We start from the raw sequence: 26,763 nt of genomic DNA on the forward strand, positions 1-26,763 counted from the left end.
ACTCGCACAATTTTTAAAATTCAAATGCTTTACGTAATTATTCGGCAACAGAGTACAACGACGCATTCGATGATATAAAAGAGGTTATAATTAAATTTTATAATCACCACGAAATTCAGCTATTTTTATTTCAAAATTTCAGCAAAATGTAAGCAAGATATTTGTTAGAGGCTAAAACCTGTCATAACCAAGCTTGACACTGATCGGTCCAAATGCTTCGGTCTGCTCTACAGCAACCGCACCAGCACTAGCGAGTGCGAGTATGTGCATCAAGCCCTGTGCAGCCACAGGGGGTAAGCAGGTCTCAGGGCTAACCAAGTCAGTAAATTTCAGCACATCTGAGTTCTGCGTGTCCATCTTCATCATGACGAAGCTAAAGACGTAGGTCAGTCGTATTCCATTTGATGCACCATACTCACTCAAAGAAGTTACGGCTGTCTCGCTGCAAAAATGACAACTCTGCATTCCCTTGCGGTGCTACTATGGTACCGTCAGTACATTTCTGAATCAAGTCAGACCTGCTATCCGTAATCACCATCCGAAAGAGATTCGCTGTGAGTGCCTTCAATAAAGTCGTCTAAAATATTTGCACCGCCTGACAACATGGAGCGTCGTGCCGAGTTTTTTTTGCTTAACTGTCCAAGCGATGTTGATGTACTTGTCCCGAGCGACATGCCCGATCCAGTACTCCGCCGACCTGGCCTGAGATATGTTTGCTCCGCGTCATGACTAACATTCCAGGGCAGAAGCGACAAAGATTGGCCAAACTGTAACTCCTCGTCCGAATCAACTTGTCTGGGCAATTCGATATCCTGTCTTCATTAGTATTATATCACGGTGGAAGTCAGTACTGCATGAACAAACATCATCAGCCCCAATCTCAATTCCGTCGCTGATTATACCATAGTCAGGCCCCTCATCTAGATTGTTATGAGTTCTTTCAAAGTCTAAGTCAGCTGCTGCCCGGTTTTGCCCAACAGACTCTTCCTCCGGTCCATTACCGGTCTCAAGTACACGCTTGTATGAACTGATTGGTCCAGTGAATGTGGAGGCAAGCTCGCCTTGAAGTTTTTTGCAATACACAAAGTAGTCGGAAGCATATGCTCGCATTAACCGTTCGGCTGCCTTTTGCTCCTTAAGTACTTGTGTTAGTCTCATACTCTCTATGTAGTTATCGCGCGAACTTCGCAAATCCTCGATTGACAATTGCAGAACCGCGTCAGACTGCACAAGCCTCCGCAGTTTTCGCCGCTTTGGGGCCCTGACTGTCGGATCAAATTCATCTTCTGATTCCTCTTGTTTTGGAATATGTAATTCGAGACCTTCTCCGTTCTCCTCAATTCTATACGGAGCGTCATTATAATCAAATATTACCGGATCGCTCCCTCCAACAGACTGATCCAATTAGAATATGTCAATCATTTTTGAAGGCAAACTTACAGCTTGGAATCTATCGTAACCGTAAGTCTCACTGTAATCCTCTGAAAACGGCCGAGAGCTTTTGATATTTATTGACGGATTGTCTATATCGACAATGTGCCCTTCCTCACCAAACTCAAAGCTCACTTGCCCAGGTTCCGCTTCATCCATGAAGAAACTGTCAGATAGCGACCTTGCATAGTTATCCATGGCGTCAGCTGCCAACGAACTAGGTAAGTCAATCTCCGACATATCACCTGATCTCAAACTGAAATTGCTCAAGTCAGTCGCGATTTTGTGGGCCTGAGTAGTGGTAGAGGTTACGAAATCCAGAGGAATTGGGGGCAGTAGTCCAAAGCTAATTGAAAAGTTCGGGTCATTATGTAGTATAAAAATATCGCGTCTGTAGTGATACTCTGTTTAGCAAGTTTCTCAAAACACAAATAGCAACAGAACTACTTAGAAGACTGGACTGAAGTATTGATGTCGGGCGAGAGATTTGCGCTAACATAGCTGTGTGATATTGCTCGTTTAAAATGTGAGTAAACTGCCGCCACGTCCGCTAAAGCTAATGTCAACATTAAAAAGTCAATGCAATTTATGTTCCTATACAGAATAACAGAGTTGACTGATGGCCAAAAATAGCCGTCACTCCGTATAACAGAATTGAATTCAGTCGTAGCGCCAAAGGCTGTGGCGAGTTGAGTATAGCATCACATGCCTTCACTACTGATACTGCCAATATTTCCTAAATGTTCCAGCGCCATGTTATATTTTAGCCATCGCAAGTACCTTCTTATGGACGCGTTTTAAAGACGACTTTGTGCCTAATGTTGCCACCAGCCTGCATTGTTAATTTGAAACAGCAAAAGAAATATAAAATATATACCAGACTGTCGCCAAACCATTTGATCCATTTGTCAGGATATCCTGCGAATAAAACATGGTAAACAAAAAGCTGAGTTCAACCGAGTCGACGTGTTGGGAGTTTGATGACCGCAAGTGTTCAACCGTATGGTTTAGGGTAGTAAACACCATAAGCAAGCCTAACCCTAGTTGCTCACGAGGTTACGCGTCAGAGTTGTTTACGCGGCTTGTTTTGTTGTTGTTCTAACGCGAATTTCCGTTTTGGCGCCATTTTTCACGGCGCAAAAAACTTGTATTTAACCACCACCACATCATCATATACACCGCTTTTCTGTTATTTAATTTGCCACAATGACTTCACAAGATGAGACGAGCGTACGAGATGATTATCCTACTGAAGAAGAGGAAGCGGGTGCTGGAGGGCCAATTCCGCTCTCGATGTTAGAAGTATTAGTAATTATTTTTTCTAAAACGACATATTGACTCGTGCATAGGGAAACGGAATATCTGCTTCTGATATAAGAAAAATTATAGAAGCTGGATTCAATACTGTCGAGTCTATTGCTTACACGTATGTCCTAATCAAGTTTGATTTAAGAAAATTCGCTGAGTAGTGCAGACCCAAAAGAACGTTGCTCGCCATTAAAGGCATTTCAGAGTCAAAGGCTGATAAGCTTCTTACCGAAGGTAAGCTTAAATGCTCCACTAATAGTCTGATTTTAACGATTGCAGCTTGCAAGCTAGTACCTATGGGATTCACAACTGCGACTGAATATCATCAACGTCGTAGTGAGCTCATATCTATTACCACTGGATCAAAGCAGCTTGATACTTTGCTCGCTGGAGGCGTTGAAACTGGGTCCATTACTGAGATTTTTGGCGAATTCAGAACGGGAAAGAGTCAGCTCTGCCACACTCTTGCTGTGACATGTCAAGTAAGCACAGCGTCGTCATTCTGTAAGCTCTCGTTAATGAGAGTAGCTTCCGATTGACATGGGTGGCGGTGAAGGAAAGTGCGTGTATATCGATACTGAAGGCACTTTTCGTCCTATTCGATTGTTGTCTATTGCTCAACGCTTTGGATTAAATGGCCAGGAAGTTCTTGATAACGTTGCATACGCTAGAGCTTACAATGCGGACCATCAGTTACAGTTGTTGAACGATTCCGCTACACTAATGGCAAACTCAAGGTACTATAATTTTCGATACGCAGAGTCACTGATGTTAACGTACCGCAGATTTTCAATCTTGATTGTTGATAGTATCATGTCTCTGTATAGAACTGATTATAGCGGTCGTGGAGAGCTTGCTGCTAGACAAATGCATGTCGCCAAGTTTTTGAGAACTCTTCAACGATTAGCCGATGAGGTAAAGCTGTTGATAAACACATATGGTAGTTCTAATAGTTCCTAGTTTGGTATTGCCGTCGTAATCACGAATCAGGTCGTTGCTCAAGTTGACGGTGGTGCGGGCATGTACAATTCCGATCCAAAAAAACCTATTGGAGGAGTATGTAGCTTAAAGAGCATAAATATTTCTGACTAACTTTTCATAGAACATTTTAGCGCATTCCTCTACAACAAGGTAAGCGCTGCAATAAATTTTGTGCCACATTTCAAGCTCACAATTTTTTAGATTATCATTGAAAAAAGGCAGAGGAGAGCAGCGAATCTGCAAGGTTTACGACTCGCCATGCCTACCTGAATCCGAGTGCGTCTTCACCATTAACGAGGACGGAATTGGCGATCCAAAGGAAGAAGAATAATTGTTTTTGCTCATTTGAAGCGATCTTGTTTTATGTATTCCGTGATATCTACGGCATATTGGTATGATTAAGATCGACTTACTTTTTTGCTATAACAAGAAAATAAACTTTTATCGCTTTAGTGAACATTTTATGTAATGCGCGTATGTACCATGAAGAAATACAACCGTTACCCTCAAACACCTTAGTTAAGCGGAATACCTTCAAACTCATCGTAACCTCTAATTAAATTTATGTTTTGAACGCACTAAATTGTTCAGTAAACTGTTCACTGTATTATGAAACTGTTGAAATATACCTGAGTTGCAGCGCCTTTCAGCAGATTGTCGATAGTTGCGACTACAACAGCACGGGGCTGTGCTGAATGCGAACTGAATCCACCGATGGACTACACGTTGTCAGTTTTGTTCCAACTATCTCAACATGAATTTGTAAAGAACTTACCACACCATGCTTTCCGTAAATGTCCTTAACCAATGGAATTTCGCTTCCAACACTAATCAACGGCTCATCGGCGTACTTCTCTTCATAAATGGTCTTCAGATCCCGAGCCGTTAGCTTCTTTGACAGAGGCACAGACACGGTCAAAGTGATTCCCTGAAACCATTGTCCAACGTGAGGCATGAATGAGACTGGCAGTCCAAGATGCGTAGAGATTTCTCTCTCATGAATGTGATCGGTCAAAGCATAAGGAATCAAGTTGTCGCTAAGGACTTTTAAATCGTTTTTTGGTGAAGGCTTGGTGCCAGCTCCTGAATATCCGGAAACGCCAAAGATGTTTGGTTGACCATCAATGTAAGGAGCCAAAGGAGCAATAGTGAGCTGCGATCCGGTAGCGTAACAGCCAGGGTTGGCAACCGTTTTGGCCTGTGAAATAGCCATCCGATCGTAAAGCTCAGGTAGACCATAAGCCCAAGTGTTGTCAAATCGATAGTCCGCACTTAGATCAACAATCGCTCCAGATCCTTCAGCTGCAATGATGGCGTCAACGAAGGGCTTGCAAATTCCATTTGGTAGAGCCATGATCCAGACGTCTACGCTTCCTTCCTTTTCCAATCGAATAACATCTTCAACCTGCAAGTTTTCGTACTTGACGGCCGACTTGGTATAGCCCTCAACATCTTTTCCATTGAGTTCCCGAGACGAAACATGTGCAATTTCAAGGTATGCGTGGTTGTTAATCAGTTCAATTAAAGCTTGTCCAGTGTAGCCACGTGCGCCAATCAACGCAATCTTAGCAACCTTAGTGCTCTTAGTGCTGTATCCACGAACACCTTTTTGCGCGATGGTCCGTCCAGCAGTGGGCCTGGCCAAAGTTGAAAACAAACGAGCTTGCTGGGGCATCGCACGAGCCTTATATGACTTTGGCACCGATTCAGAAAATTCTTTGATCACCTCTGAAATGGTGTCAGTCGACTGCACGCCATACCAAAACAAAATTTTTCCGTCTCTAACAAAAGATCCATCTGCACGATCAAAAAACCATGCTGCCCTGTCGCTGTCTTCATCAACAACCCACTGCAGCATTTCTGTATTAGCTCTGATAGCATTCCACACGTTGTCGGTAACATTGTTTTGCCATCCTTCAGGTGTTGCACTGAATTTGTCCAACGTGGGAACACCAGTAACAGTCTCATTTAGGATTGCAACAACCTCATAGGGCTCGTCGGCGAACACCTTGAACTTGCTCTTGCCTAATTCAGAAACGTAGTCATCGACAGCAACTGAGCTTCCTTTGAATGATGGATGTCTGATCAAAGCAGTCTTGAAGTCTTCCAGCGATTGAAACTCATCTAAACTATTTCGGATAATTAATCTATATCCGCGACGAATCATAGTTCCGGCTCCAGAGTCTGTGAATAATTCCTTCTGCAGGTCTCCGGTAGAGATAATAGCAACAGACGACGATCTCGGCAAGTACATGAGAAGATCGTGAATTTCCTTGATTTTGAGCTTGGTACCGTACTTAACCCATGGTTGCTTCATCAGACCCTCATACTCCTCGTCCAAATTAATCATGCTGATCTTTTCTCCAGTCTCGCCATTGTACAGACCACCCTTCTCATTCAGGTACACAATCTTCAATGGCTGAATAACACGTGCGAGTTCTCCGGCAGCAACATCAGCGTTGACGTTTAAAATCTGTCCATCCGCAGTTTCGGCCAAGCTTGTAAGAATAGGCAAAGCACCGGCCTTGATACTGGCCTCAATAGCACTTTTGTCCACCGAGATAATCTTTCCAACAAGTTTGTACTTTTCTTTGTCCAGATAATCAGCTGTGAAAACGCCTCCCGTGATTGGTCTGGCACGCACTCCCTGCTGCTCAAGCGCGTTGACAAGCTTCAGGTTCTGCTCCAAAAAGCACCGACGAACCACATTCATAGTTTTCCCGTCAGTAATACGAATTCCGTCAATATATTCTGGTTCAACACCTTCTTCCTCAAGAATTTCGTTGATCTGAGGTCCGGTTCCGTGCAAGACAATAGGGAAAAGTCCGACATGATTCAGAAATGCTAGTGAAGACGCCAACTCAGGTAAGTTCTGTGTAATAATTGCACCTCCAACCTTGATCACAGCAAACTGTTGACTTGCCCATCGTTAGTATCACTAATGCCCTGAGCAAAAAGCATATCGCATACCTGTTAACTGAGGTGAAGTATCGCAAGTACTGCTCAACTTCTCTCTTACTTCCAATATTGTTTAAAAGTTGAATCACGGTCGATCTAGTAGAGTTACTTCTAGTAAAAACCGCAGGACTAGCTGTGTTATAAATGCTAGTTCTAGTATTAGCTGCACTCTGACCAACCCGAGTCAGTCGAGCAAGACTCGGGATTGATCGCGCAAAGCGAGCGCTTTCCCGTCGCAAAATCATAACCATAAGTCACTATACTTTTAAAAAGTTCTTGATGACAGTGAATACTCAAACCACAATCAAATCAAGCCTTCTTAAGTGGCGGGTAAAGGTTTTCTACTATTTTTTCGGTGTTCGAAGGTGCAAAATAGTCATTTTCACTCTTGCACGTGACATTCAGATATTTAAACCTTAAACAGTACCCAATTTTTAGTTGCCATAACAACTTAATTTACCCGGGTTTAGTATGCAATAAGCATGTTTGTTTACATACGAGCGGCTGAAATGATATCCCACTGAACCTCATAAATTGTAGAAAGCTCACGGCCACTTCCCTTAGAGATATTTTGCTTGAGTTTTAAGTACCATCATACGTACTTCAACTGTGCTCATAATGTCGCTTCCATTTCAAACAGGATCTTCTAGGTTTTTAGGTTCTCCGGCTAAAAGAGGACCAGATCGTTCATCCGAAAATGCAAGCGTGGAAAATCTATCCAAAAACTTGAATGGGTTCAACATGAGTGCAAGCTCAGAGCGGCCAGGAGGCTTGAAACTTGTACCTTTGGACAAGAATCAGGAGGATGTAACGTCGGTCATTCGTATTGACAATACAAGTGACTCGCACATCAAGAGCGAGAATTTGTATAATGAGGATGATAATAGCTATGGTTCGCTTGGGAAAGTCTCCCGTCCGGTTGGACTGACTCCAGAGGAGATACGCAAGCTTAATGATCCTAAAGTGAAACGAGTTGTCAATGCGTCTCAAATTTGTGAGCTTTTGTAAACTTTCTGTTGTATGCAATTCTAAGATATAGATTTCCTCGATTACTACTATGATCTTTTGACATATGTGCACAATCGTCAGATCAGACTGCAGAAGTTCAAAAACTCCGTGAACGGGTTACCTAATGACGAGCAAATGCAACAATGGAGATCATATACTGGTCGTGAGCGAGCATATCTGCGAAAGCGCAGAACCAGATTGCGCTATGGCGACTTTGATCTTTTGACGCAAGTTGGCCAGGGTGGTTATGGAAAGGTCTATTTGGCGCGAAAAGGTGATACTAAGGAAATTTGCGCTCTCAAAGTGATGAAGAAGAGCTTGCTGTTCAAGTTAGATGAGGTATGTGTATTGTTTTTGAGCAGGACCTAAGATCTGACTTGTTGAGATTCGGCACGTCTTGACGGAAAGAGACATTTTAACTGCCGCGAACTCATCATGGCTAGTCAAACTTTTGTATGCGTTTCAGGACACAGAGCACATCTATTTGGCAATGGTGAGTTATGGAGTAATGCAGAAGTGAAGTAACTGACATGAACAAGGAATATGTCCCTGGTGGAGATTACCGAACACTGCTTAATAACACAGGAATTCTAAGCTCTCGACATGCCAGATTCTACATCAGTGAAATGTTTTGTGCAATTGAAAGTTTACACAAGTTGGGATATATTCACCGAGACTTGAAACCTGAAAACTTTATGATTGACGCAACTGGCCATATCAAACTGGCTGACTTTGGTCTTTCAGCGGGTGCCCTCAGCAAAGACAGAGTAGAGAGTATGCGAGTTAAGGTATGTAGCGCCGCGCCCGTGACGTTTTCTATACTAATAAATGAAACAGCTCGATGCTGTTAAAAACATGAAGGTGACATACCGTTCAATTACCGAACGTCAAACAATGTACCGGTCTCTTCGTGAGAAGGACATGAGTTATGCAAGCTCAATTGTCGGATCACCCGACTATATGGCTCTCGAGGTTTTGGAAGGCAAGACATATGATTACACCATTGACTATTGGTCGTTAGGATGCATGCTGTTCGAAACACTCTGCGGATATCCACCATTTGCGGGTGAGAACATGAATGAGACGTATTCCAATTTGCGATGTTGGAAAGAAGTTTTAAAGCGACCTGTGTATGACAACAACCAGTACGCATTTAGTGACCGCACCTGGGATTTTATCACTCGGTATGATTTGCTTAATTATGGCCCTAATAGCTCGAGGCTAACCTAGAATTAGACTAATTGCGGATCCACAAAATCGAATCCATTCTATTCATGAGATTCATAACCATCTTTATTTTAACGAAGTCGACTGGGTCAACATTCGCCAAGTCCAGGTAATTACCACTGCCTGGTGTGATTCTTTATTACTTACCTAACTTCAAATAGCCTCCATTCATTCCACAGTTGGATTCCGATGTTGATGCAGGCTACTTTGACGACTTCTCGAACCAAGACGATATGGCAAAGTATAAGGAAGTGCATGACAAGCAAGCACAGCTTGAGAAACTTGCAGACCGGTCAGAACCAATGAACAGAAGTGCTTTCGTGGGATTTACATTTAAGCACACCAAGGCACCATCTATTTTGGAAGATGGAAGCATGAATCTGAACAGACAAGGACAGAGGAACAACAGCAGACGAGAAAATGACTTTCAGACAATGTTCTGATAAAGAGACAGTAGTGACTTCAGTTGAATACGTAATGGTAAACGCGGTGGACCCGTAGGGTGTGAGTGAATTGACAGATTTTTCAAGTACTTGTCAGATATAGCTATAATGAAAATGGTTTTTATTCATAATATGAACTTATTTGATGTCTCACTGTACACGATATTGAACATTCCCAATCTACGCCGATTTTGTAGCCTTAGCAACAGCCTTGTTGACTGCGTACCGTCGCTATAGCATTTGTTAGCAATATGTTTATAGTATGAGTTCACAAAATAACATACCTGCTTCTTCAAAACAAGAACCTGGAACCGGTCGAAATCCGAAAGACCCCGTCGAATTTCCCGGCTCTTAATCTTCTGTGCCCACGCACTCTTGGCCCACTTCTCATCAATGCCAGCAGCAGTCCAGCACTTTGTGAGAGTTCCACTGCGAGCACCACGGTTCAACTTGGAGATAACCAAAGGAGTGAGGGTGACCTTGGCTAAAGGAATCGACTGTCTTGGAACGCCGGAAATAGGTCCGTCAACGAGAATCTATAACAAACATCAGCCTGCTGCTTCTTTGCTAATTTCTGTAATGTGAACACTTACACGCTTGTGGTCAATGATCTCGACAATAGCAGCCAACTTTCCAGCTGATGGACCCTTGCCAATAAGAACAATACGGCCAACCTCAACGAGACGCCACTGGGCACTCTTGACAGTAGTAAGATCCTCAGACATTTTTGGTTTTGTGTATGTGTGTGTTGAAGCGACGTCTGTTCTGTTGATATCGAAAGCCTGGATATGGAATCGTGAAGTTCGTTGTCAAAGTGGTGGTTGGGGCTCACGGTGGAAAATACGCAGTCACGACGCATACGCCAAAAATCATCATGTAGGGTTGTGACCTAATTTGGATGAACTCGCTACTACTGAGCTCCAGATGCAAGAAGAGCCTCACGTTAACTGAACAAGGATTGACGGTCAAAAATGTTTTTTGGTGACGAGAAGAATTGGTTTTGTGTGTCTACCGTTCTTGTGTCAGATTTATTGCTGTGCTGTTTTGGCTATTACTGTCAACTGTGAAGATACATGAAGACTGATTTGAGCGCTGTCTATCAGTAATTGACATGAACTGTGAAGACAATGACAAACTCTTTCTAATCAAACAGGTGATCCTATTGGTTTATACACATTTGAGTAGGAGAAAATCTGAATGTGCTTCTGCTGAGGTATGTACGACTGATTTAACACGAATCTGGTCAGATATGCTGTGCTTGTGATGATATAATTTGCGCTCGAAAGCCTTTGCTTTTGATTATTGCCTAATCTCTTATAAAGTACTGGTGGGATGTGACTAATTTTGTTCTGATCTGCAGCATTGATGCAGAATATTTAGGAACATTCAATTAACGAGCTGTAGTGATTTAGGGCCACTTCGGATTCTATTAGTTACACCAAGGCACGTACCGGTCTAGTCGAATAGCGGACACGATTGATATAAGTATGTCTGGCTGAAGTCTGTTGAGTAACTGTTTTTTACATTTGTTTTAAACTATCCAAAGAATTGAGTCCAAGCAAAGGATTACATAGAATACTGTAATACATTACTCATTACTATTACATGGTCTACCGGAAACATAGTTCAAGAGCAATGAGTAATGTGACAAGTTAAAAACAAGGATAACAATAATAACAACAAACTATCTAACGTATCAGGATACAACATGTAGGGGAACATCAAAAATTAGAAGGAAGTCATGTAGCACCGTGCTATGCTACAACAATCGATACATCAAACGCGTTTTCCTTTTCAAGCCGCCCAATTCTTTCTTATATATTAGACTCCTCGCTTGGAAATGCTTATCTGGCAAAATGCAGGACAACTGGAACAATAATGACAATCAATAGAATAACGACACCACTATAATGCAAATTAAATACTGTCCTTACTCAATCAACCAAACACACACACAAAACTTACCCAATCAAACAAACTCTCATTTTCATATCCTTACACCACATGCTCCGTCGAGTCTGGTTTGCGCCTCGACGGAAACCCTGGGCAGATACTACTAAATTGTCGGTCTTGTCTCGTAGATCAGAGATATGTCCACCTCTATAGCATCATCAGAACCCATATTCATCATAAACATTTACTAAACTTAGTCGTACCTGACTGTGACCTTGTTGATGTTGTCGTTCATTATATTAACGGTATCATCGAGTTGCTATAAATACCAAATCAGCCAGCCGAACGAGTCTATCCGGTGCAATCGCATCGTATTCCATCACTTACCGCTTGAATTTCAGCAGTCCGACTTGGGCCGCCGCTTGCTGATGGCGAATCATAAGGGACATAGGGGTCGTATGGAGTATTTGTGGATGACATTATGAAACTGTTTACTGTGAACAATCAAAAATCGATGTGAAGCTGCGTAAACAATCACAGAACACTTCTTTGTGATCGATTTGATCCGCGAAGATTTATTTTATTTTGATTGGAACTAAAAGAAGCCGAATCGTGCCGCGCAAGAAGAGGACTTTGGACACTTTGTTTGGATTTGCCGTACACGAATTTCAAATGTCTAGGAGTGATTGTGGCAGTGCATTCACGATGCAAGGCGTGGCGCGGAAGATACATGTGGCGCAGGTACTCATCGTCATCATCCTCGTCATCGTGTTCCCAAGGTTTGTGCACTGTACACCCTGACGACCGTGTCGTGACGGGTATAAATAAGCCGGAGTTTGTACTTGTAGTTTAATCTAAGTATAAACGGTTTTGACTCGCAGGACTGTTACCCGTATTGATGCTATATATTACTATAAATTATAAGTACATGTTCACTGCCTTATGTCATTTAAGATATCTCGCAACACGGGCCGCCCTGAAACCGAGCTTCCGAGTTTGACCAGGGCCTTTCGTGCCGTCCTTCCATTGTTTTCATCATTCAACCTCGGAGCCTGATTCAGCAACCTCGGATGCATCAGGTGCGCGTCCGCAGGCACGTTATACACCCATCGCTTCTCTGAGATCAAGTCGAAAAACTTGGCCAGAATGCTGATTGTCATCAGCGTGCGTTTTGATCCAAAAATGACCAGTTTGCTCCGCGCACGCGTGAACGTCACGTTTAACCGACGCCAGTCTGTAAGCAAGTCCCCAACCTTGAGCTCGTCGTTCGATCGGACCAGAGAAATCAAGACGCATTCTTTGTCCCGGCCTTGAAATTTATCGACCGTCTGCAACTCAATATCGGGATGACCCTTCATCGCATGCGACAGAAGCTTTGACTGCGCCCTATAGACTGATATGATACCAATCGACTGTTCAGGTACTCCGCTCAGAACTAAAGATTCGGCAAACTAATGTAGATGTTACTAAATGGCTGCCAATACCAGCGAAATTGACTTACCTGCTTAACTAAAGAAGCCTCGACCTCATTCTGAACTCTGCCTTCTTTCCTGATTTCATGTGCTGGCACAGAATCTGTATTGACGAATACAACCTTTAATCTGTTCAATTCTGTTAGCAATATTCTCTCATCTAATGAATTAATTACTTTTCGTCCAGCAGATGCGATATCCAGCAATGAGCGGTTTCGCATGTAGATCCCGAATCTCTGTGAATTTTGTGTAACGCTTCCTTCTTGAGCGGCACCGGCAGCGTCCGCCTAGCAACCTTTTCATTCCCGCATTTCAGCCTACCGTTGTAAATCAGCGTATTGGACAGCGCCATGATGTCTTCACACATCCGGTACTGATGCTCCAACGTCACCACCGCCGATGGCTGCGACTCGGACAGCAACTTGAACAAACTTGCATCCAAACCGCCCGATCTCGCCTCCTTGTTTTGAACGAGCGGCGACAACTGGTTGTGATCCCCAACTAGTACAAACCTGTCTGCAAACCGCAGCGGGCCAATGCAGACGGGTAAAGTGATTTGCGAGGCCTCGTCAATGATGCAGTAGTCGAAACGCCGTCGTTGAAGGATATAACTAAAACGTGTTATTTTTAAACGCATCTGACGAAGGCTCGCAACTTACCTGTTGATTCCTAGACACGTAGTCGCAACTATCTGAGAATCATAGTAAAACTTCTTCAGCTCTTCAAAGCTCTCCGGAAACTGCTGTTGCAAAGATGCAAACTTTCTGACTTCAGGATGTATCTATACTTGTCAGGAAATGCATAACCTTCTGTTTTGCTTGTGTCGTACCTTATTAATTTGACCCAGACGCAAAACCTTTGTGCAGTGGTCACGTACTTTCAGCAAAATGTTGTCAACAGCAGTATGTGTGTAAGATGCAAGTAAAATTGTCTTATTTTGCGCAAGCAGCGCTTTAATGATGTGCGATATAGTCGTAGTTTTGCCAGTTCCAGGCATACCCATAATCAAAGCATAGTCCGAAGCTACATTTTTGGTGAGTATTGCAACTGTACACACTTGGATAAAAACAAACCTGTAAGAACTTTTTCCAGCGCCCGGACCTGATCGCAATTTAGCTCGCCCACAGGCAACCTATGTGAATCCAAAAGCTTGCACTTAAACTGTGGTGTTTCCAGATTCACAATTAGCTCTCTGGTCTGCTTGACTCCGTCTTTGGCTAGTAGTTGAACCAGATTATTGCGGACCATCGCCATGCCGTTGCTGAACTCGTCTTTGTCGACCCGGTAATGCGCCCTGTTCTGACTTGCCATAGTGCTGGTGTAGTAGTTTGCGTCGAACTGTCTATCCACTGAAACTGTGACAGAATCAGCGGTCAGTTCCTTGAGAAATCCAGCAGCGAGAGCTAAATGGCCTTGACTGTCAGACACCACAATGGGGTCCCCGACATTAATCTGGTATTCCAAAAAAGACGTGTCGATATTGGCAGACTGTCGCCGTGAAAACTTGTAGACGTATCGATTGATGTGCTCGATACCAGTCGAAGCTAGCATCGACTCTACCTGCAAGCATGAAAAACACCGACCAACGCTATCACGCTCGCGTTCAGTCATTAACCAAATCTCCTGTCGAAACCGAGTCATACTGGTTTCTTCCAGTGTGAGCAAGCGATCCCAATGCCGCAAAAACTCCTTCTCTCTTTGATGCAAATGACTAGTCTGCTCATCAAACCACTCACCCAAGTTACTACTTTCGGCCGTGCCATCTTCAAGTGCCTTGTGATAAACAAGGCAAGCTTTTGACGAAAAACAGCCGTGACAAAGCATTGGTCGCTTGCTCATGGGAATGACCGCGGTCGAGTCGTTGGTTGCTGCAGCAACAGCGTTCCGTCCAATGATCAGGCCTCGGACATCGTTGCCAATAACTGGCACGTTGATTGTCTCTACAAGATCGAGATAGTAAAGCACACCTGTCAGAACTTGTTCATCTAAACAGTAAGTAATAATTAATGTTGCACTCTAAACGCGTACCGTATCTGTCGGACAAAAGCAAGGTATATAGTATAGTCTGCGCACGATGGCTCATGATCTTTGAGTTTCTACCAGTCTTGATTTCAAACGGCACCGTACATTTGCTCTGACCGTCTAGTCGGGCAATTACGGTCATATCAATACTTCCTTTAAGTCCATACATTGGCGACCAGATGTGCTCTTCTGCATCCAAGACCTCGACCACAGTCGTACTTGGAGATACGACCTCATCCTACAGTTTATTAAAGTCAATACTACCAATCAATAGAATATACTGACAGTTGCGGAGACAAATTTTCTGGCCCAAGTTCGGATAAGCCCATATTTGTCTCTTATATGGTTTTTGGCTTTGTCGATCGACTCGTCCAAAAAGAACAGCTTTTCAACATGTTGCGGAATGACTGAGTCCACCACGTTCTCCATAAAGCCGTCAGTAAAGTCTTTGGCCTTCATACATGCTTGAAACAGCTCATGAATCAGCGTACCATACACGGTGGACTTATTCACATCGCTTGGATTCCTGACCCGCTGTTCCAAGACAGATCGCCTACCGCACAAAAAATGGTCGGCAACGACGGTACAAGACACGAGATAATCTGGATTCACGATGATCAAACCTGCAGCGTTGTCGACAACAAGTTGTCCTGAAGTTTCGGTAACGCCAATGACGTGAATGTAGTCGTGCAGACTAACTGCTGTGTCATACCAATCCTCCCTTAGTTTTACGATGTATGCTAATCGTTCAGCTTCATCTGTGGCTTCTATGATCTTGTCAATCAACTAAGTGTGCTATATTAGAAATCTCAAATAGATTACCTTTTCTACTGGTCTGTAGTCGTTTTTTGCTGTATACTCGGAAATTTTTACGCTCTGCACAAGAAATCGACGGTACCGTGTTTGCGGAACTGTGTCGCTGACTCTGGTAGTAGTCTGATGAGTACAGGTTTCCAATTTTGCCATGATGTCTTCCATTTCTTCCTGATCGAAGTTCTCGTCCAGACTGTCAAATTCGTCTTCAACCTTGACTTCAACAGGCTTTACAGGTGCCAAGCTCTGATCCTGCGACAATGCTGGAGAGTTCCGCGATGCTTCGATTTGGTCCACCAAACCGAAATCGTCGCTATCGAAATCAAAATTGTCAAAGTCGTCAACAGGTGAGTCTTTTTTGTCAGTGTCAGAGACATCAATGGGCACGGCAGACACGGCAGGCGCGGCGGGCGCGGCGGACGTGTCAACCGTAGGTGTAGGCACCAACAGCAGCCTTTCTGGGTCAGTCTCAGAACGTCGTCTCTTCTTTGCAGACCCTAGCCTCTGTGGCTCTGTGCTTGTCGCACGCCGTAATGGCGCAATTGGATGCGGGCGACCTAAGTTCGAGTTTGATGATTGAATGTAGCTTGCAATTGAGTCAGGCTTAAGCTGTGAGTTATATCTCAACAGCAGCTCTGTGGCAGGGTCGATCGACGTTGCTGAGAGTGCGACATCGTCGCTATGTAGTTCACTAGTGCTGGTTTTGATACTTTCCAAATACGATATATCATTGTCGGACGAAGGGTGCGGTGAGACTGTCCATGTGATATTTTCATCATTCCGACGATTGTGAGTGTCTGAAGGTGAATCTTTGCTTGAGCTGTCATCAGAGTATAAGTACGATCGTGATAATTTCGGAGTCACGGGTATATGTATAACAGATTTATTCATATCATAACCAATCTGAGCCAGAGCATTTCTTACAATAGACGAAGACTTTGGTGATTTTGATGGAGAATCAATATCTGGTTGTTTGTCTTCAGCCTGCGAACCAGATAACACGCGACTTGAGTAAACAGTCATCTGTGTCGTCCAATATTCAAATCACACCAGCGAGAACAACACAGAAAGATTTTTGTTTTGTGTGGTACGGGCGAGGAGACGCGCTGAAGTCGCGTTGGTCCCAAAAAGAGTAAACAAATAAACAGGGTTAGGGGATACAAACCTTATCTGATCATGGTGGTTTGTGATCTTCGGCGTTGTCGACTTGTCATCATTAGATTTCATGTTTGCACCATGAGGGAGAACATTGCTTGCTCATTAGACACCAGAAATGACCGCGACATTTAACTTGAGTTTTGGTTCTAATTTTCATTCAAATTCAGCCTCAAATACACCCAGTACACAGCCAAAGCCCGAAGGAGAGCCAGAGCGGTCGATGTTTTCGTTTGGTGGTGCAGCAGTAGAGCCACAGCAGCCGGCTATGGACAAATTATCACCTTTTCCATTTGCAGCGGCGACTGATAAGTTTTCCTCAAAGCCGCCGCTCTTTGCACCGGCGGTGACGGCTGCTTCGACTTCTACGGCAATTACTTCGGCATCGACAATGACTGCTTCGACTTCTACAGCAACTACTTCCTCAACAGTACCAGTACCACCTGCCAGTTCTGCAAGGTCCACAGAGTCTACTGAGTCTGTGCCGACTTCGAAAACATTTGGAACGGTGACTGCAGAGGCTGTGACGAAGCCAGCAACGCCGGATACTGCTACACCTCTCACACCAAGTCTGTCGCAAGATTCGTCAGCGAAAGATGCCGCCATGCCAGAAAACTTGTTGGAGAGGCCTGGGTTGGCAGATGGCACAGACGAAAAGCTGGTAGATGTGAAGGAGTATGAGCTTGATGAGAAATCGACTTACGGACTTAAAGACGAGCCGGTTGAAAACGTCACGGAGAGTGTCACTGATGAAAGCACGGCGGACACGAACGTAGAGGTCATTGAATTGCCAGTGACCAACATTGAGCTTGCCAATGACTTGATCAAGCGACTGATTTACGACAACCGAAATTTGAGTGCGGATACAGAGGTGCTCAAAAAGATGGTGGAGGAGGGAGATAAAGCACGGGTGACGAATGAGACTTTGACGGCCCAGATTCAGGTTGTTACCGAGAGACTTTACGGACTAGAGACGGCTTTCGGACTGATTGACGCAGACAGTCCAGTAGAGGCCAGAACCGTGACAATAAATGAGTGCCCGTAACAATGTCTTGTTGTGCTGATATTTGATGATACTGACAAACGTAGGCACCTCGTTGGAACAGTACAGAACGATTTGGCTTTTATAGATAGCGAGATCATTGTGGTTTATTCGTTTAAGCGCCAGGTGGATACCATCGATAAAACACAAGTGCACAGCCCTACAGTGCGAATCAAGTGTACTACGGACGAAGCCGCAAGGTGCATATATTACTATCTTAAATGGCGTTCCGAATATAGTGCTCTTGAAATCGATTGTTCGGTTTTATAGTCTTTTTCTGCTGATGACTTGTTTCCGCTGGGTTGGCTTGGGATCATTTGTGTTTGGATTTTGCGGTGTTTTGCTGAATTATGGTTTTATAGTACAAGGAATATCTTTATAGGCGTACCCATGGGTTCGTAGATAATCTACCTTTGAAAATGATGATCACATTCAGCCACAGCAGTGTAACTAGAAATAGTTCCTGCAGGTTCTACTCCAAGTAGATTGTGATGCATTTACGTAGAACTCCCACGGATTTCCTTGTATCTGGCATATAGTCTAGTCATCACCGTATAGCGAATAGAGCAAGTGTCTTCGAAATAACGATCTCTGGATGTCAGTGAAAAGTGACTGTTATCAAATAGGACAACGTAGTTAGGTGCCACTTGGGCTCGCTGTTCGACGAGAACTTTAAAACATCACTGACGTTTTAAAAAATTGAATAAGAAATGTATACGCATCGCAGTTGTGCAGACCATGGTTGAATTATCAAAGCATTTCTATATACAATTCAATCAACCCAATCATTCATCTTACATTTATTCCTCCGCAGCGGCAACTGCTCTCGCTAAAACAATTAGAAACACAATTAATTAATCACTGATAATACAACATACTGTAGGTCATCTGCTTGCTGTGGCTGACAACACGCTTGATGGTACCCCGGGACTCGAGCTCTCTAAGCGCGGCTCTGGCAACCGATCCGTTGACTTTCATTCTGTCAACCAAGACCGAGACGGTGACGAGCTTGTAAGTCGCGACATCCTTGATAAGCTTGTCGTATGTAGCCTGGTCGAGGTTGATGGCGTGCTGGGCCTTATCTTTGACCTTTCCCTTTGACCATTTCTTCTTTGTCTTCTTTCCACCTGCTGAGGCAGAAATTTGTGCCTTTGACGGCTTTGCTGCTGCTTTTGGTGGCATCTATAGTATATTAGTTAGATATGAATGAGTGAGAGGGTGTTGTTATTGTTGTTATGAATACGTACATTGAGTCGACGGATGTGCTGAACAAGGAACAGTCGAAGAGTCGAACAATTCACCTTTAGTTGATCCCAACCCACGACCGGCGTTGTGGTCGCACGCTAAACAGAGTTTGTGTGGGTCGTGACTGCTTGATGCATTATGTAATATAATCACGTGATAATAGGGCACAGCTGGGAGTTTATTCGAACTTTAATTAGAACTTTGTTGCAGTTGATACGCAAATATGACACAAGTATTGTGCAGCCCACATGGATTTCTCGGCGTTGCTGGCAAAAGAAATTGCGAAAAAGAAAGCTGCAGCAGAAAATACTATTGAGAAGGAAGAAGACAATAACAGTAGCAAAAAGTATTTCCGGCGGAGTGACGTCGAGCGCGAGCGATTGCAGAAATACCGCGAAGATCAAGCGAAACGGGATGAATTACGACGGATTGAGCATGATAAGCGCAGACGCGAGCGGGAGGAGGAGGAAGCGCATCGAAATGCAAAGCGGCTTGAGTCTGCACAGCAATATTTAGAGAAAAAACGGTTGAAAGAAGAGAAGGAGGAGGAAGAACGGTTGTTGAAAAGGAAAGCAAAGGGGAAGTATCATCATCAATCGGAAACAAGTGCTGCAGAAGAAAGCCAAGATGAAAAATCAGAACTGGCGAAACTTGCGGAGCTGAATGAGGAGCAAATTATTGCGCGACTGCGGAAGTTAAAGGAGCCGGTCCGGTTGTTTAGTGAATCAGACCGGGCAAGATTACGGCGTTTGCGAAAGGCCGAGTTCAAGGCTGAGAATTCTGACGAGCGGATTGAACAGGTGCTGAGTACAATTGACTATAGTATTATTGGAAACGAGGTCAAGACGGATAGACCAAAAGTGTACCTCCAAATGGAAGCATATATTCGTTTTTTATTGAAGGAATGGGAACGTGTTCTTGTGGTCAAAGACGGTGAGTCACTTTGGACTGTTCTGTTACATTACTAATATGCAGACACTCCGGAACAAGCGTTCGCAATGTTAGCACAGACAAGAGCATACTTGAAGCCTTTACTAGAACAACTCCGAAACAAGAGTCTACACGAACAAATTTACCCGAGTCTGGCTACGCTGATGATACACCTGCAGCAACGAGCGTACCGTAACGCGAACGATACATATTTGAAACTGAGTATAGGAAACGCGGCATGGCCAATTGGCGTCATTGCAGTCGGCATTCACGAACGTAGCGCCAACGAGCGCATCACCGGACTCGACAATGAAGGGAAGAACTCGGTTCAAATTGCTCATGTCATGAGCGATGAGAAAACTCGAAAGTGGTTGACTGCAATCAAGCGACTTATTACATTCGCAGAGAACCAGTGGCCAGAATAGTCAATGATGGTGAAGAACAATGTATAATTAATAGAATGTAGTCTCTTAATATTTTGTCAGTTGTGTCTTGTTATAAGTTGCCCTAATCCGCAATAGTATATGCATGGGGTTTGTACCTTGAGTATTTTTAAACCAACCAACTTCCCACTTTCTACTGTCTACGTTTCTACAGACTTGGCCGGTAATGACCCAAACTGATAGCAACAGCAGGAAGAAGATTTGCTGCGAGTATTTACTGATTGTGACTTAGTTCTGTTCTGTTTTCTGTCTTCAATCTGGTGCGGTATGTCCAGTTGGGAGATTCCAGCAGCAGTACCCCCAGTTCCGTTGGTATCTTGGTATGTGCACCAGTATGGCATAGTCCTTATTCTGGCTATGGCATTTTAAGGAAGCAGGTCAGATGTGTCGTACTGGTTAGAACCCCTTTGTTTGTATTGTAGATGTGGGCTGGCTGTGTGGTTGGTCTCTCTGGCATATACATTTATTTACCTTACATATTTATCCGTACCCCCTTTCCGTCTGTCTTTCGGTAAATTCTTTGTCTTTGTCTTTGTCTTTGTCTTTGTCTTTGTCTTTGTCTTTGTCTTTGCTGTCGTTTGTATCCCGCTTGGATTTCGCATTACTTTCAATATAAGTCATTGGAGCTGTTGTTTTCTGCTAAATTGGGTTTGTCTATTGTGTGCTATGCCTATTGATGTTCAATCATTGATATTTTATACCGAATACCTTATACTTATATTCAGTATCTCAACATAAATCATGAATCTTTGTAAAATTTTAAACTCATTAAGGAGACATGGGAGAGTGAGCCGCACCGGTTCACAGCAGGTTTTTCGTTTGAGCTCTTCCGAGGATCATCATCACCAAAACCTCACAGAAAATGGTTCAGATTACACCGGTCAAAGTCAGTGAAGAGGGTGCAGAAGTGCCGTACGAGGAGAAGGACGAGGACTATTCCGACGTCTCCGACACCGAGTCCGAGACAAGCGACGTGGATGATTTCGACGCTGACGAAACGTTCGCGGAGCGCATCATGGCTTTGAAGGACATCATCGCGCCGCAGTATCGACCGGCGATGGCGAGCGCGGTCGCGAAAGTGCAGACACTCGCGACTGGATCGCTGAAGGCTGCGTGGATTCTGTCGACATCAGTGATCTTCTTTGCGACACCGTTTGCGATCATGCAGAGTGGAATGGACATGCAGCCAGTTGATGCTAGCGAGATGCGGGAAGCCGATAGTGTACGCTACTACTGATTTATGATGATCACGATAAAGAAACTGACATATGTAGATTATTGGCGCGAAACAAGGATGATTATACACTTCACTTAGGAATAGCAAGATGTATTACTAAATATATGTACAGAATAATGCCACAATAACAACTAAAAATCTATCATAAAAGAAAAACAAACAGCAAAAATGCAATAAACAATTTGAAATTCATACAACGTTACTGGCCTTGCGCATCTGTCGTTTCAGACGTTGCGCAAGAGCTTTTTTAGACTTGACTGGTCTCGGAGCCAGCTCTGGCTCAAACGTCGGATCATCGTCGTCAAAGTCAGTACCTTCTTTGCCATCGTCAGGGTCAGACGGGTCAGGTGCCAGTGGACGGCGTGGAGGTACTTCTGCAACCACGGTTCCTTGCACTCCAGAGTTTGATGGCGGCAGCGTTGTCGGGGCCGGAGACCCAGCCGGAGCAGCTGTCGCGCCTGCTCTGTTCTTCTTGCCTTTCGTTTTGGCCTTCTCAAGTAGCCGTTTCCGTTCTGCCTTGATTTTGCGTTCCCGCCTCTCGTTTATGTCGTACAGCTTCATAAGGTACACCGGAGGGACCCCAAACACGTCTTCAAACTCGCAAAACTGGCAGATCCAGATCGGGTCGCCTGGTTTCGGCCGCGGCCGGTGCCGCTGTCGTGGTAGTCGACTAGCTGGCTGTAACTGTGGCAGTGGCTGATCGCTTGGAGACATATTTGGCGGAGGTACGTTTGGCGCTGGGATGGTCGTAGGCGCAATAATACTTTGTGGACTTGACGGAGCTTGACCTGTGTGATGTACGTCTGAAGTCGAGAGTAAGGAATGACGATGCTCGATTGATTTCGAAATTGAAGACGGGAACTTGAACGTGAAGTGTGAGAGCCATGGTGCAACGAACCCACTTTTGTCCGGTAAACCTTTTTTGGCATGAATATCACGAAACTTCGCGACAGCTACGTCGTCATTCTTCACGCGACCTGATTCTATATCTGAGGAGGATAAAACTGGCCGAAAGTGAGAGTGACTAAGATAGTGAAGTCTGTGGGTTTTGTGCCTCGAGAGCTGTGATTTCATCTGATGAGAATGAACGTAGAAATATAGTGGAGATGAAGTCGAAATTGTGCCGTAAGTCGGTGATCTTAAAGGATGAGTCATGAGAAGTCGCAAAGACGTCTTTATCTTCCGCTTCTTTTTGTTTGACGCAACATGGTCTTCTACCAAGTCATATTCATGAGAATGTGAATGTGGACTACAATAGTAACAGGATGATTCACCTTCAGCCCAATGTTCTTGACCATATGCCTGTCGATGAGCATGTGCACCGTCAGCAGAAGAGCCATAACATCGACTATCGAGACTGTCAATATCATCCTCTTCCTCCACATCATCGTCAATATCGTCCTCTTCTTCCACCGAAAGACTTGACGGCGACGGAGGTAACCGGAACAGCTTTGGAGGCGGCGTCGGTAAATCTGCAACTTTACAGACAGCGTGCCCCCGAGTCGGCAACGGCAGAATTCGTCGAGCCATCGCGTGAGTGCTGTGGTTTACGGTCGAAATGCTTGAGAATGTTCAACGAGGACCAGGTTGGTTGCCTGCAGTAGTTACCCGGATTATTAATGCACTGAACTGGTTTGATTTCTGGTTCGAACCTTGTTCCTTTCAGCTCTCCTACGCTTTCGCCTCGAACGCTTCCTTTCACACAACTCTTCCCAGTAAATCATCACGACACTGAATGCAAAATGGACGCGGTAGAAATCACTCGCTGCATTTGCGGCCATGACGAACTTCAAACTGACGATTCTGACATCGACTCCGGCCTATTCATTCAATGTGATAAATGCCAAGTTTGGCAACACGGTTACTGTGTGGGGATAGGACCTGACGACAATTTACCTGATGACTACGCTTGTGAGAAATGTCGTCCTGAGCTTCATTTAATAGTTCAAAGACCGAGTGGGTAAGTCATATTTGGTTGTGTAATACCACTATCACTAACAGATTTGCAGCAAAACTTCAAAGTACATTCCAATTTACGAGGCAAATGCCGCCAAACAACATCGTGAGCGACAACGAGATCGTCGTCGTGACCGCTCTTCACGTCAAACGTCTCGGTCCGAATCTGCTAACGGTCAACAACGATCGTCCTCGTCTTCGTCGTCAAGAAGGAACAGCCACGCAGCCGAACTTGCTCACAAACGCAGATCCACTCTTAATTCACGCGATTCAAACTACGAAGAAGTATTGCGCCGAGTACTTGAGGTCTCAGCACATGAAACCGGGGTTGAGCCTGGTGTCGCAACAAACGGGGCTGGCACTGGAAGTGAGTCCGAAACGACGGCGAATTCGAAACGCCAAGCTCGTGGCAGAAAGCGCGCTGCTCAGACCGCGTTTGATGGCGGCAGCAATGACGAGGACGATGACGAGTCGAAACCCAATCCAGACGAGGCTGCAGAGGACGACCGCGACCACGACGCCGACCACAGTCATGACTCGGGGGAACACCGACAGCACAGACGGCGCCGGGTAACTAAGTCTGCGGCGCCGGTCAAGCGAGAGAAAGATGATCAGGACAATCACGTGGTGAAGTCGCACGAGGGTGAAGACGAGTCTGACAAGGACGGAGAAGAACTTGACGGAGAGTTTGCAAAGCGGCCGTCGCAGAGAAGCAGCAGCAAAAAACCGTCAAGACAGCGCAGCAGTTCGAAACAAGTGAGGTCGACCAAGTCGCCGCCAGAAACAGCAGATGAAGTTGCGCATGTTCAAAGGCCTCGGAGTAGGCAGCCAAGTGGGTTGAAACAATCACGGTCGAACGATTCTGTGGCGTCGGATAATGCCGAATTTGAGTATGACCGCGATGATCGTGAGGCAAGTGGTAATGAAACGAAAACTCCACCGGAAACTGTGCAAGCTGTTGAGACCAGCGAGAGTAACGTACGGAGTCTGTCAAACGAACGTGAGGATGAGATGGAGAATAAGGTAGCGTCGCCGGTCCGGGAATCACCGAGTCATAATCCGCCTCCGCGCAACCGGCGTCCACGAAAGCAGGCGGCCGAGCGCGATGACGATACCGACATATCGAATATGAACGGCCGGGCCCAATCTGTTGCGGCCAATGGATCTGATAAGCCGTCGAAGCCCCGGATCCCACAGAGCAAGAGCAGCCTATCGGAAATGCGGAAGCGAGTTGCTGCGATTCTCGAGTTTATTAGCCGGACCCAGATCGACATGGCGCTTGAGCGAGACGAACGCAAGAGCATGTACGCTCAGCGCCGGCATCCGGACGCGTCAGTAACGGTCAATGTCTCGAGCGTGTCGAGTGTTGCGATTGACGACGTTATGGTTGAGAGTTTGTTTGGGACTCAGAAGATGAGTCTTGAGTTGATGGACGGCTTGACGCGGAAGCTCCTGATTTGGGAAGAGCAGTACGGCCGTCATGGTGACAAGAACTGAGCCAGATTTTAATGGTATATCTAACGGTAATCTACGGTAATCGGTGTTTTATGCGGACATGAAAAAAGCATTTCACGGTTCAATATTGTTTATTTGCAATGATATTAATGCACACTTTTTAACTTTTTATCCCAGCCAACGCCTAAACACCTATGCTAACACAGTCCGACCTAAACGCGTGAAAACCTTGGAGAGCAGTACGACACTGTGCGGGCCAATGTCGATACGTGTTCTACGTCGTCGTCCGTGGACACGCACTTTTCGAACTTGTCGACTGGATGATCATGATGATGTCGTCCGAGCCTGATGTACCACACCAGATGCGACAGCATGATTCCTCCTTCCATCACCGGGATGATGCAGTACAACACCATGCCGACAATATCTTTCTTCAGCTCGACGCCGTTCGCCAAGGTTTGCGGAAACAGCAGGCTCGCAAACGACAGCACCGCGCCGGACGAATCGATTGCGAGAAACACAAAGTTGATGCCAATCACCTGGCCTTTATTCCGCGCCAGTTCGAAATACGGCGGCATCAGTCCAACCACGATGCACAACGCTGCCAGGATTCCAATCAGCAGCAGCGGCCAGCACGTTGGAGTTGGGTCGTTCTTGTACAAACTCGATTTTTGCAGCGGGATGATGGCCGCCAGCTGTAATCCGGCCGAGAGAACTGCGAACGAGATCGTAATTGCAATCGTCTTGAATATTGAGTACTTGCAGCCGTAGTATAAACACTGGCTCATAGTCACGAGTGACAAAAACGTGAAAATCTCCGGCTGGACCATCAGCGCGATAGACGTGTGTTGCACAATGAAATACATTCCAAACAACACACCCGCTGCTGCCCACAGTAAAAACATCGAGGCCGAAAGTCCTTCAGTTGACTTTCGCCGAAAGTTGGTGTAGATCTGAGGAATCAGTTGCACGCACCACAGTACCGTTCCTATTGTTCCCAACACCGTCGAGATCTAAACATATTAGTCCCTTTCTTGAAAATAAAACACTAAAAAAAACATACCTTATTATAATATTCTTGTTCAGGAGACATTTGTTATTAGATGACAAAAGATGGAGACCGCCGTCATGTTTATATGTTGTCCAAGGCCAGAACCGGCGCCGAGCTTAAATTGACAATGAATGTCACTCGAATGTCACTCCCAAGTTCGTCGTCATTTTCTCTCATTCCGTCGGTGCCGCCTCTTTTCTAATATAATTTTTCCCAGACTCATTAACTAACTCTGCCATTCATTACTCACAGACAATTTACACTCAGTTTCAACTTTTTAATTCACGTCTGGTCTCTATTAGGCCCTCTGAATGATCTGCCTTTCAAAAAACGGTGTCCCGGTGGCGCAAAGCTTATTGCGCACTGTATGGTCTCACATCACCCCCTGCATAACTGTCACATTTCTTACTCTTCTATGTTTTTAACTCCACCTCTTGCTTTCAGATTTGCCAAACATGAAATTTGTAGTGATTTTTCTAATATAACAAAGGATTTATTTATTAATTCTATGTACAATAATTATCTCAGAGTGATAGCGCAGTATAGTCAGCACATTGAAATCAGGTACAGAGTAAATCAGCCGCGTATTTCGGGGCGCAACATTCAATTTCGCTAATCTCAACCCTAAAGTGGTTACGGTTGAAGTTGAAATGATACATGCGATATATTGAATGAAATATATACACAAATCAA

General features: G+C 44.7%; 14 protein-coding genes across 14 annotated transcripts; 6 read left to right on the forward strand and 8 right to left on the reverse strand.

Moving 5' to 3' along the window:
* Positions 1 to 65: 65 nt before the first annotated feature.
* Positions 66 to 2,386, reverse strand: V1512DRAFT_275557 (Rec8 like protein-domain-containing protein). Its single transcript, XM_066917834.1, has 9 exons — positions 2,309 to 2,386; positions 2,212 to 2,263; positions 2,032 to 2,167; positions 1,879 to 1,981; positions 1,441 to 1,822; positions 865 to 1,395; positions 536 to 812; positions 420 to 480; positions 66 to 373 (listed from the first exon to the last, which is right to left on the reverse strand). The coding sequence occupies exons 1-9, from the start codon at positions 2,362 to 2,364 to the stop codon at positions 172 to 174; spliced, it is 1,800 nt and encodes a 599-aa protein (XP_066772316.1). The 5' UTR covers positions 2,365 to 2,386; the 3' UTR covers positions 66 to 171.
* Positions 2,387 to 2,467: 81 nt separating this feature from the next.
* On the forward strand, positions 2,468 to 4,231 carry V1512DRAFT_261545 (Rad51-domain-containing protein). Its single transcript, XM_066916087.1, has 9 exons — positions 2,468 to 2,733; positions 2,781 to 2,857; positions 2,906 to 2,973; positions 3,019 to 3,221; positions 3,268 to 3,476; positions 3,525 to 3,654; positions 3,700 to 3,795; positions 3,842 to 3,870; positions 3,922 to 4,231. Exons 1-9 carry the CDS (start codon positions 2,638 to 2,640, stop codon positions 4,049 to 4,051), a joined length of 1,038 nt encoding a protein of 345 aa, XP_066772317.1. The 5' UTR covers positions 2,468 to 2,637; the 3' UTR covers positions 4,052 to 4,231.
* Positions 4,232 to 4,235: 4 nt separating this feature from the next.
* Positions 4,236 to 6,929, reverse strand: V1512DRAFT_252733 (Aspartate/glutamate/uridylate kinase; the record flags this gene model as incomplete). Its single annotated transcript, XM_066914722.1, has 4 exons — positions 4,236 to 4,298; positions 4,350 to 4,439; positions 4,496 to 6,638; positions 6,691 to 6,929. The coding sequence occupies 4 exons, from the start codon at positions 6,927 to 6,929 to the stop codon at positions 4,236 to 4,238; spliced, it is 2,535 nt and encodes an 844-aa protein (XP_066772318.1).
* Positions 6,930 to 7,206: 277 nt separating this feature from the next.
* V1512DRAFT_290733 (kinase-like domain-containing protein) lies at positions 7,207 to 9,487 on the forward strand. Its single transcript, XM_066918223.1, has 7 exons — positions 7,207 to 7,672; positions 7,718 to 8,025; positions 8,072 to 8,179; positions 8,226 to 8,474; positions 8,524 to 8,870; positions 8,923 to 9,022; positions 9,075 to 9,487. Exons 1-7 carry the CDS (start codon positions 7,297 to 7,299, stop codon positions 9,354 to 9,356), a joined length of 1,770 nt encoding a protein of 589 aa, XP_066772319.1. The 5' UTR covers positions 7,207 to 7,296; the 3' UTR covers positions 9,357 to 9,487.
* V1512DRAFT_286183 (60S ribosomal protein eL14) lies at positions 9,299 to 10,175 on the reverse strand. The gene is made up of 3 exons (XM_066918075.1): positions 9,950 to 10,175; positions 9,641 to 9,892; positions 9,299 to 9,587 (listed from the first exon to the last, which is right to left on the reverse strand). Exons 1-3 carry the CDS (start codon positions 10,079 to 10,081, stop codon positions 9,537 to 9,539), a joined length of 435 nt encoding a protein of 144 aa, XP_066772320.1. The 5' UTR covers positions 10,082 to 10,175; the 3' UTR covers positions 9,299 to 9,536.
* Positions 10,176 to 10,800: 625 nt separating this feature from the next.
* On the reverse strand, positions 10,801 to 11,903 carry V1512DRAFT_261553 (synaptobrevin-domain-containing protein). Its single transcript, XM_066916088.1, has 4 exons — positions 11,637 to 11,903; positions 11,513 to 11,568; positions 11,322 to 11,456; positions 10,801 to 11,261 (listed from the first exon to the last, which is right to left on the reverse strand). The coding sequence occupies exons 1-4, from the start codon at positions 11,727 to 11,729 to the stop codon at positions 11,201 to 11,203; spliced, it is 345 nt and encodes a 114-aa protein (XP_066772321.1). The 5' UTR covers positions 11,730 to 11,903; the 3' UTR covers positions 10,801 to 11,200.
* Positions 11,904 to 12,138: 235 nt separating this feature from the next.
* V1512DRAFT_261556 (uncharacterized protein) lies at positions 12,139 to 16,655 on the reverse strand. The gene is made up of 9 exons (XM_066916089.1): positions 15,566 to 16,655; positions 15,029 to 15,517; positions 14,750 to 14,981; positions 13,795 to 14,706; positions 13,551 to 13,744; positions 13,381 to 13,502; positions 12,898 to 13,332; positions 12,751 to 12,850; positions 12,139 to 12,700 (listed from the first exon to the last, which is right to left on the reverse strand). The coding sequence occupies exons 1-9, from the start codon at positions 16,577 to 16,579 to the stop codon at positions 12,182 to 12,184; spliced, it is 4,017 nt and encodes a 1,338-aa protein (XP_066772322.1). The 5' UTR covers positions 16,580 to 16,655; the 3' UTR covers positions 12,139 to 12,181.
* A 1-nt stretch (position 16,656) lies between these two features.
* V1512DRAFT_290737 (uncharacterized protein) lies at positions 16,657 to 18,138 on the forward strand. The gene is made up of 2 exons (XM_066918224.1): positions 16,657 to 17,752; positions 17,801 to 18,138. Exons 1-2 carry the CDS (start codon positions 16,830 to 16,832, stop codon positions 18,021 to 18,023), a joined length of 1,146 nt encoding a protein of 381 aa, XP_066772323.1. The 5' UTR covers positions 16,657 to 16,829; the 3' UTR covers positions 18,024 to 18,138.
* A 303-nt stretch (positions 18,139 to 18,441) lies between these two features.
* V1512DRAFT_261564 (40S ribosomal protein eS25) lies at positions 18,442 to 19,048 on the reverse strand. The gene is made up of 3 exons (XM_066916090.1): positions 19,001 to 19,048; positions 18,632 to 18,935; positions 18,442 to 18,582 (listed from the first exon to the last, which is right to left on the reverse strand). Exons 2-3 carry the CDS (start codon positions 18,933 to 18,935, stop codon positions 18,554 to 18,556), a joined length of 333 nt encoding a protein of 110 aa, XP_066772324.1. The 5' UTR covers positions 19,001 to 19,048; the 3' UTR covers positions 18,442 to 18,553.
* Positions 19,049 to 19,221: 173 nt separating this feature from the next.
* Positions 19,222 to 20,404, forward strand: V1512DRAFT_261565 (uncharacterized protein). Its single transcript, XM_066916091.1, has 2 exons — positions 19,222 to 19,931; positions 19,974 to 20,404. The coding sequence occupies exons 1-2, from the start codon at positions 19,247 to 19,249 to the stop codon at positions 20,351 to 20,353; spliced, it is 1,065 nt and encodes a 354-aa protein (XP_066772325.1). The 5' UTR covers positions 19,222 to 19,246; the 3' UTR covers positions 20,354 to 20,404.
* Positions 20,405 to 21,132: 728 nt separating this feature from the next.
* Positions 21,133 to 21,733, forward strand: V1512DRAFT_141217 (mitochondrial outer membrane translocase complex, subunit Tom22). The gene is made up of 2 exons (XM_066913004.1): positions 21,133 to 21,593; positions 21,646 to 21,733. Exons 1-2 carry the CDS (start codon positions 21,234 to 21,236, stop codon positions 21,667 to 21,669), a joined length of 384 nt encoding a protein of 127 aa, XP_066772326.1. The 5' UTR covers positions 21,133 to 21,233; the 3' UTR covers positions 21,670 to 21,733.
* V1512DRAFT_261568 (uncharacterized protein) lies at positions 21,667 to 23,182 on the reverse strand. The gene has a single exon (XM_066916092.1). The coding sequence runs from the start codon at positions 23,136 to 23,138 to the stop codon at positions 21,798 to 21,800; it is 1,341 nt and encodes a 446-aa protein (XP_066772327.1). The 5' UTR covers positions 23,139 to 23,182; the 3' UTR covers positions 21,667 to 21,797.
* A 168-nt stretch (positions 23,183 to 23,350) lies between these two features.
* On the forward strand, positions 23,351 to 25,061 carry V1512DRAFT_247198 (uncharacterized protein; the record flags this gene model as incomplete). Its single annotated transcript, XM_066914475.1, has 2 exons — positions 23,351 to 23,568; positions 23,618 to 25,061. The coding sequence occupies 2 exons, from the start codon at positions 23,351 to 23,353 to the stop codon at positions 25,059 to 25,061; spliced, it is 1,662 nt and encodes a 553-aa protein (XP_066772328.1).
* Positions 25,062 to 25,132: 71 nt separating this feature from the next.
* On the reverse strand, positions 25,133 to 26,390 carry V1512DRAFT_290743 (PQ loop repeat-domain-containing protein). The gene is made up of 2 exons (XM_066918225.1): positions 26,083 to 26,390; positions 25,133 to 26,032 (listed from the first exon to the last, which is right to left on the reverse strand). Exons 1-2 carry the CDS (start codon positions 26,110 to 26,112, stop codon positions 25,232 to 25,234), a joined length of 831 nt encoding a protein of 276 aa, XP_066772329.1. The 5' UTR covers positions 26,113 to 26,390; the 3' UTR covers positions 25,133 to 25,231.
* Positions 26,391 to 26,763: the final 373 nt, after the last annotated feature.

This window comes from Lipomyces arxii, assembly GCF_038497795.1.
Source record: "Lipomyces arxii strain Phaff 12-163 unplaced genomic scaffold V1512scaffold_5, whole genome shotgun sequence".
NCBI lineage: Eukaryota > Fungi > Ascomycota > Lipomycetes > Lipomycetales > Lipomycetaceae > Lipomyces > Lipomyces arxii.

Bases quoted from the DNA above. Each gene is read 5' to 3' on its own strand.
- V1512DRAFT_141217 (XM_066913004.1), top strand. From the start codon at position 21,234: ATGGTTCAGATTACACCGGTCAAAGTCAGTGAAGAGGGTGCAGAAGTG. The intron at 21,594-21,645 runs GTACGCTACTAC...TGACATATGTAG, and splicing joins AGATGCGGGAAGCCGATAGT to ATTATTGGCGCGAAACAAGG.
- V1512DRAFT_261564 (XM_066916090.1), bottom strand. From the start codon at position 18,935: ATGCCACCAAAAGCAGCAGCAAAGCCGTCAAAGGCACAAATTTCTGCC. The intron at 18,583-18,631 runs GTATGTTGTATT...TAATTGTTTTAG, and splicing joins CAGCAAGCAGATGACCTACA to CGAGAGCAGTTGCCGCTGCG.
- V1512DRAFT_261565 (XM_066916091.1), top strand. From the start codon at position 19,247: ATGGATTTCTCGGCGTTGCTGGCAAAAGAAATTGCGAAAAAGAAAGCT. The intron at 19,932-19,973 runs GTGAGTCACTTT...ACTAATATGCAG, and splicing joins TGTTCTTGTGGTCAAAGACG to ACACTCCGGAACAAGCGTTC.
- V1512DRAFT_261553 (XM_066916088.1), bottom strand. From the start codon at position 11,729: ATGTCATCCACAAATACTCCATACGACCCCTATGTCCCTTATGATTCG. The intron at 11,457-11,512 runs GTACGACTAAGT...ATGATGCTATAG, and splicing joins ATCAACAAGGTCACAGTCAG to AGGTGGACATATCTCTGATC. The intron at 11,262-11,321 runs GTAAGTTTTGTG...TTTGCATTATAG, and splicing joins ATGAGAGTTTGTTTGATTGG to TGGTGTCGTTATTCTATTGA.
- V1512DRAFT_261568 (XM_066916092.1), bottom strand. From the start codon at position 23,138: ATGGCTCGACGAATTCTGCCGTTGCCGACTCGGGGGCACGCTGTCTGT.
- V1512DRAFT_290737 (XM_066918224.1), top strand. From the start codon at position 16,830: ATGACCGCGACATTTAACTTGAGTTTTGGTTCTAATTTTCATTCAAAT. The intron at 17,753-17,800 runs GTAACAATGTCT...TGACAAACGTAG, and splicing joins GTGACAATAAATGAGTGCCC to GCACCTCGTTGGAACAGTAC.
- V1512DRAFT_275557 (XM_066917834.1), bottom strand. From the start codon at position 2,364: ATGTTTTATTCGCAGGATATCCTGACAAATGGATCAAATGGTTTGGCG. The intron at 1,982-2,031 runs GTATAGGAACAT...CATTAGCTTTAG, and splicing joins TCAGTCAACTCTGTTATTCT to CGGACGTGGCGGCAGTTTAC. The intron at 813-864 runs GTTTGTTCATGC...TAATGAAGACAG, and splicing joins TTGAGATTGGGGCTGATGAT to GATATCGAATTGCCCAGACA.
- V1512DRAFT_261545 (XM_066916087.1), top strand. From the start codon at position 2,638: ATGACTTCACAAGATGAGACGAGCGTACGAGATGATTATCCTACTGAA. The intron at 2,974-3,018 runs GTAAGCTTAAAT...TAACGATTGCAG, and splicing joins TGATAAGCTTCTTACCGAAG to CTTGCAAGCTAGTACCTATG. The intron at 3,796-3,841 runs GTATGTAGCTTA...AACTTTTCATAG, and splicing joins CAAAAAAACCTATTGGAGGA to AACATTTTAGCGCATTCCTC.
- V1512DRAFT_261556 (XM_066916089.1), bottom strand. From the start codon at position 16,579: ATGACTGTTTACTCAAGTCGCGTGTTATCTGGTTCGCAGGCTGAAGAC. The intron at 14,707-14,749 runs GTACGCGTTTAG...CTTACTGTTTAG, and splicing joins GCTTTTGTCCGACAGATACG to ATGAACAAGTTCTGACAGGT. The intron at 12,701-12,750 runs GTAAGTCAATTT...CATCTACATTAG, and splicing joins AGGCTTCTTTAGTTAAGCAG to TTTGCCGAATCTTTAGTTCT.
- V1512DRAFT_286183 (XM_066918075.1), bottom strand. From the start codon at position 10,081: ATGTCTGAGGATCTTACTACTGTCAAGAGTGCCCAGTGGCGTCTCGTT. The intron at 9,893-9,949 runs GTAAGTGTTCAC...TGTTTGTTATAG, and splicing joins AGATCATTGACCACAAGCGT to ATTCTCGTTGACGGACCTAT. The intron at 9,588-9,640 runs GTATGTTATTTT...CAAATGCTATAG, and splicing joins TTCTTGTTTTGAAGAAGCAG to CGACGGTACGCAGTCAACAA.
- V1512DRAFT_290733 (XM_066918223.1), top strand. From the start codon at position 7,297: ATGTCGCTTCCATTTCAAACAGGATCTTCTAGGTTTTTAGGTTCTCCG. The intron at 8,871-8,922 runs GTATGATTTGCT...ACCTAGAATTAG, and splicing joins ACCTGGGATTTTATCACTCG to ACTAATTGCGGATCCACAAA. The intron at 9,023-9,074 runs GTAATTACCACT...AACTTCAAATAG, and splicing joins TCAACATTCGCCAAGTCCAG to CCTCCATTCATTCCACAGTT.
- V1512DRAFT_290743 (XM_066918225.1), bottom strand. From the start codon at position 26,112: ATGTCTCCTGAACAAGAATATTATAATAAG. The intron at 26,033-26,082 runs GTATGTTTTTTT...TAATATGTTTAG, and splicing joins AACAAGAATATTATAATAAG to ATCTCGACGGTGTTGGGAAC.